Source organism: Protobothrops mucrosquamatus, unplaced genomic scaffold (assembly GCF_001527695.2).
Source record: "Protobothrops mucrosquamatus isolate PMUCROS unplaced genomic scaffold, P.Mucros_1.0 scaffold1653, whole genome shotgun sequence".
NCBI classification, from domain to species: Eukaryota; Metazoa; Chordata; class Lepidosauria; order Squamata; family Viperidae; genus Protobothrops; species Protobothrops mucrosquamatus.
The window spans coordinates 158,095-164,397 of NW_015387810.1; the positions used below are offsets into that span (position 1 = coordinate 158,095).

The 6,303-nt window shown below is 36.2% G+C and overlaps 2 protein-coding genes across 2 annotated transcripts in view; one reads left to right on the plus strand and one right to left on the minus strand.

Moving 5' to 3' along the window:
* IQGAP2 (IQ motif containing GTPase activating protein 2) overlaps positions 1-6,303 on the minus strand; it is a 119,993-nt gene that overhangs the window by 29,616 nt on the left and 84,074 nt on the right. Inside the window, exon 17 of the mRNA XM_029285423.1 lies at positions 1,313-1,403. Coding sequence (XP_029141256.1) covers positions 1,313-1,403 — 91 coding nt within the window. The remainder of the gene's footprint in view (positions 1-1,312; positions 1,404-6,303) is intronic.
* On the plus strand, positions 3,344-6,303 carry F2RL2 (coagulation factor II thrombin receptor like 2). Its single transcript, XM_015822716.1, has 2 exons — positions 3,344-3,524; positions 5,002-6,303. Exons 1-2 carry the CDS (start codon positions 3,461-3,463, stop codon positions 6,093-6,095), a joined length of 1,158 nt encoding a protein of 385 aa, XP_015678202.1. The 5' UTR covers positions 3,344-3,460; the 3' UTR covers positions 6,096-6,303.

The window sequence follows — 6,303 nt, forward strand, 5'->3', positions numbered from 1 at the left end:
GTGCATTTGGCTTGGAACATTGGGAACAAAGCTCCCAAAGAATATAAATATTTAGTTTCAAAGTCCACGGCTTCATTTTTCAGGAAAGAACAGAGGAATGAATTCCTGTCTTAAGGTATTACAAACAGTATTTGTATCTTTATTGCTTATCATTATGCACTCTTTCACCTTTTAACACAAAGAACACGGATATGCCACCACCATATGTAAACTGGCATATTTTAAAAATACAAATCACTTAGACTTTTTTTTTCAACTATGCTTAATGCACATAATACCATGCTTTCTGTATTTAGATTGTAACAATCTAGACAAGGACCAGGGAAAGGCAGAGATAAGAGAATTGTAGCTTTTGGTCATCATCAAATTATTATTTAAATTTTTGCAGCCCAGATGCAGTCCACTTAACAACAATTTGCATTTCTCATATTATGACATGATTTAAAGCCATTTTGTGAAGCTTTTCAGAATTATCATAGCAAATATTTTGTTAACTATATGATTTCAGGTAATCAATTAATTCACTTACAAATAAAAGGTGGTTTCCTTCATTATATGTAGTATTGTAATGAACTGAATGACATCAATGCTAAGTATAATAAGTATTTTAATTAATGCTGAGCAAGATTCTTAACAGGTATTTGCCTGTTTAATAGGGAACTGTGACAAACATCTACATACTCAACAGGTTCCCAGCAAAACATTTATTTTTGTTCAGCTCTCAATTGATCAGTAATATACGTGAGACTTTAAAGACCAATTTTTAGTTCCTTTTTATTTATTTAATACTCTTTTCTAAAGACCCACTTGATTATGGCTATCAAATATTGGCTGCAAAATCCTGAAGATCAACTAGATAGTAGCAAAAAAAAACAACCCACAAAGTTTTCTGTATCTTTTTGTTCTCATCTGATATTTATCCAGATCCTGTTCCTAAAGTGGCCAAATACATGTCTATGAGAAGTCCTTAAGTTTAAAATGCAAAATGATATTTCCACACACATTCTGTAGCAATTGCTGGTGAGAACCACACATAGCTTGTAGGGTGTGTATAGCCATAATGACTATTAGTCACTGATTGCCTAATTCTCAAATTCAGGAGGTCATTGAAGTGAAATTGTGAAATCATTTTAGAAGCTCACATCTGTTACAAGATGTTGCACATTAAGTACTATTCTTTCAACAATCAAATTACCAAAATACGTTCCAAGATAGAAGATTAATTTGAGAAGGCATGCTGAAGTCGATAATAAATCTAGTAGTGACTGCAAAAGATGCAGGGCTTAATATAATGATTCAAATGAGTTCTCACATTTTGATGCCTCTTCCAAGTTTCTGTTAGCATCATCAATTCCTTTCTGTATTTCATTTAGCCAAAGCATGGATGAATCATCATGAGATTCCTGGTTAAAACAAAGATAAATCTAAACATTACAATTTCTGAAAACTTAACTTGGTCAACCAAAATATCCCAAGATTATTAAGCTATTCTAAAAGGGGGCTACTGGTATGAATTTGTCTTATGAAAATTAAAAGCCTGATAAGGATTAATTGCAAAGGGAGGCCTCCTCTCCCTTTCCTTCCCAGAATACCTATTAATTCTCAACACAACTTACCTTGAATTATCTCTATTGTACAGAATGCCTAGAACAGTGGTGGTGAACCTATGGCACACATGCCAGAGGTGGCACTCAGAGCCTTCTTTGTGGGCATGCACGCCGTTGCCCCAGCCCCGCCTCCACCCGCGGCTCCCTCACCAGCAGCCCCCCAGAGGAGAGTCACCTCCGGATGTGGCCTGCACGGAGCAGTGCAGCCAAGGACATGGCAGCTGGGCAGACTCTGCCCTCATGCCCCGTCACACACAGATGCTGCGGGGTACGGGCGGAGGGCATGACTGCCATGACGCTGCTGGGCCGTCTGGGCAATCTGCTGCGGCAGGTCATGGAGGTGGTGGATGGCCCTGTGGGCGGGTGGGGGGCGGGGCAGGGGGCAGAGCAGGGGGCAGTTTTTGGGCACTCGGTCTCTAAAAGGTTCCCTATCACTGGCCTAGAATAATGTCAGTTCATGTAAGTCACATTATCATTACTGTATCAGATAAGATGTATGAGTCTGATGTGTTAATTTGTTCTTAAAACCATAATTGAGAGTTATATTCAGTTTTTATAATTCTAATTTTCTACTTATATATTTGAACTTATGTAAAGCATGGATTGAGTGGTGCTATAATAATTAAAAAAGCAGGCATGCATATTTAAAATGTATTCCCAGTGAAAAACATGAGAATGATACATACATGAAACTGAATCAGATACCATAAGAAAAGTTAGCTTGTAGCTCCAAGTTTCTTGAAAGCACCAATAAAGAATATTTGTAGCTCAAGAGTTGAAATGAGGAGTCCTTGGTGGTCTCCGAGCTTGGTTCCTTGTAGATGTTTCATTACCCAAACTAGGTAATATCAATGGTGCTATTAACTAGGTAATTAAACATCTGCAAGAAAACAAGCAAGCTCCAAAAGTACTAAGGACCCCTTATTCTTGAAAGGAAGCAGCTAAGTAGCCACATTCAGCCCTGAGAAAAAGCAGCACAAGGAGTTAAGCAAGGAGTATGAAAAAGAAAGGCAAAACTAGCCTACAGAAAGGCAAGGTAACAAGAAGACTCCAAAATTAAGGCAAATTTTGTATAAAGACAGAAGTTTCCCAAAGGGAAGACCACTTGTATCTCTTTCAGTTATTGTCATATTATAGCTTCCTAAGGATAATTCAGAAAATATTTTATGTACACAGCTCCTGGACTGGAATACAGCTCCATGGCTAAGGATGTGACTAACAGATGCATCTACTGTTCAAAGAAGCAAGAACAAATTCCTTATTAAAATGCTATAATGTTATTTTTACAATCCAGTTGATTCTCCAGTTCATTCTCTCAGACATATACAATTTTGTTAAAATGTATTGTTTGCTTGCTAGATAATGCTACATGACTCTAGCTATGACTTCTCTTTCCAGTTGTAGATAGGATTACCAAATCTGGACCATAAAAACCCATTCAACCACTAGAAGAAAGCAGGGGTTTTGTATATTTTTGCCCTTCATGTCTGGTAACTCTATGTTCCAATGAAAATGTAAAGAGACACTGTAAAATGTAAACAGGTGTTTGTAAATTCGGTCACAATTTGTACAAAATAAATATTCTACTCTCTACTAATAGTACTTCAAGAGTTAATTCCTGTCCGTGTTGATTGAAAGTTTAAGCAGTCACGCCCACTTCCGCATTCTGATGCGTCATACCCTTCTCACTACAAAAAGGACAAATCAGCTATTTTCAGCAAAATTGCTACATACAGGATGAGTTCAGTAAATAGATCTGATGCTTTGAGTTTTTTTCATTAAAATGGGGATTAAGCAAGACTCTACAAATTAAAATGCCCATTCTAGAAAATTAAGAATTGATCACTGCTACAATGAAAACCTGGCTCCTATTGACAACTAGTTTTTTCTATCTGTCCTCCTGTTTGTGCCGGAAAGGTAGGAAATCTGTGTTTTTGTGTGTCAGTAATTTGTCCCCTTTTATTTTGTTGGCAATTAGGTCATCTAATGAGAGAAAACAAGCATACAGGCTCAAATAGATTGTTAAACAAGATCTCAAATCAGATTAATTTCCCTTTCAAATTAATGCTTTTTCAGTCACGGGGCTTGGATAGAAAACATTATTGCATTACCATTTACTGGTATGTCCTATTATACATAGATTAGCAATCACTTAAAAATAAATTCAGAAAGAAGGAAAAACATACCTTTTGTTCTTAAGCACTTCAGCTATTTATTAAGTATAGTTCTGAATAGGTTTTTTTTTTAAAAAATACATCCATTTGAGAAGCATTCTATTACACAGGGGTGGACAATCTTTCTTTTTTATAAAGGGCTACATTCCCTCTGGAATACAGGTAGTCCTCAACTTACAACAGTTCATTCAGTGACCGTTCAAAGTTACAATGGCACTGAAAAAAGTGACTTACGACTGTTTTTCACACTTACGACAGTTGTAGCATCCCTATGATCACATGATCAAAATTCAAATGTTTGGCAATTGACTCATATTTATAACGGTTGCAGTGTCCCAAGGTCATATGATCATTTTTTGTGAACTTCTGAAAAGCAAAGTCAATGGGGAAGCCTGATTCACTTAACAACCATGTTACTAACTTAATAACGTCAATGATTCACTTAATAACTGTTTCAAGAAAAGTCATATAATGAAGCAAAATTCACTTAACAATTGTCTCGTTTAGCAACAGAAATTATGGGCTCAATTGTGGTCATAAACCAAGGACTACCTTTAATCCATTGAGAACTTGCAGGATTTTACAGAGCCAATTCTCATTCTCCCCCCTCACCCACCTTTCAATGTCTTTATCTTCCACTAAGAGTTATTTATCCCTCTTCTCCCATTCCAAAGTAGCAGACTTAAAGGGGCAAATAACTCTTAACAGTGGCCTGCACGGTCTTGCCAAGAACTTTTGAAACCTGGCTGAGAGCTGTAGATTGCTCTTGTTTGCTAGAGGTAGATAGGGAGACAGACAGACTGGCCAACTGTTCCATCAATTTCAAATTAACAAATTTTACTAAAAGGCATAAGCTTTTCTGAACTACAGCAGGCTATTTGCTATATTACAGTTAGTTCAACTAATATAAATCAAGACCTGATGTGAAATTCTGGAGGAAAGAGTAAAACTTTCTATCATCCTAAATATCACTTGAATAGTCTAAAGTTGTAATCCTAAACACAACTAATTTTATTCCCCAACATAATGCAGAAGAAACAAAGCTTATTTGATAAACAGGGTACTTTCCCACTCCTCTATTTTCTTTCTTAAACTAATTTAGAAATGTCACTTTCTTGTTAATACTTGTGGAATAAATCTTCATGGAGAAAGTAATTTTTAAAAATCACTGCTTATTTCTGTTGTACAGTTTACATTTCCTTTTCTCCCCCAATTTTTAGGAAACAAATGTAGCAACAGCAGCTTAAACTTTCAATATGATAAATCGCACCCCATTAAGACTTTCTATGGCACTCCGCAAGACATGTATGAGCCGATACCTATTTCCGCCCTAGATGGATTGACCAATCACAAAAAAGAAAAGTGTCCTACGGAGATATCCAACATCTCATCATTGAAAGTAAATAATATCACCATGGAATACCTTACTAGCTCACTGAGTGTGAAGATGTTACCAGCTATATACACAGCTGTTGTCTTAATAGGAGTACCAGCCAATGTCGTAACACTGTGGATGCTATTTTTCAGAATCAGATCAGTCCGTACTGCCATATTCTACACAAATTTGGCTATTTCAGATTTCCTTTTCTGTATAACGCTGCCATTCAGAATTGTATACCACTTGAATGGCAATAACTGGATATTCGGAGAAGCAATGTGTCGGATCATGACTGCTGTCTTCTATGGAAATACGTACTGCTCCACCCTGCTTCTCACTGGCATCAGCATCAGCCGTTACATGGCCATTGTTCACCCATTTACCTTCAGGACTCTACCTAAACAGTTCTTAGCTACTTTAACTTGTGGGGTAGTGTGGACAGTGGTCTTTTTATATATGTTGCCTTTGATAATCATGAAACAAAGCTATCATCTGGACCAGCTAAATATCACTACCTGCCATGATGTTTTTAATGTCTGCGAAACTATGCTCCCTTTCCAACACTACTATTTTATCTTCCTTGCAGTATTTGGATTTATGATTCCAATTTGCGTTGTTATTTTTTGTTACATTTCAATTATTCAAACACTCAACGCTTATGAACAAAAGTGGTTCTGGTACATCAAAGTTAGTCTTCTTGTCCTCAGCATTTTTGCTATTTGTTATATTCCCAGCAATGTTATACTGATTGCTCATCATCTGAATTATTATTACAGTTCTAAAGATAATTTATATATCTTTTATCTGATTGCTTTATGTCTAAGCAGCCTGAATAGTTGTCTTGATCCTTTCCTTTATTTCTTGATGTCCAAAGTCAATGACAACACCAAGCCCTATCTCACCATGGTTAAAATAGCTCAGGAAGAAAAAACATGATATACCTCTCTTGTGATATTTGAAAAGGTTACAGATACATAATTTTTTGACAAAATTACCTATTTAAGACTTCTATTTTTATAATGTCAAACATCAAATTATATGCAAATACTTAAAGCTATTCATTATTATACTACTCAGGAAAATGTTTCATTAACAGGGTTAAACGTTACACACTTTTAGTTGGTTTGATCATGGTTTGGTTGTA

Excerpts from the sequence above, each read along its gene's own strand:
- F2RL2 (XM_015822716.1), top strand. The coding sequence starts at position 3,461 with ATGAAAACCTGGCTCCTATTGACAACTAGTTTTTTCTATCTGTCCTCC. Across the intron at positions 3,525-5,001 it reads CTCCTGTTTGTGCCGGAAAG|GAAACAAATGTAGCAACAGC; the intron begins GTAGGAAATCTG and ends CCCAATTTTTAG.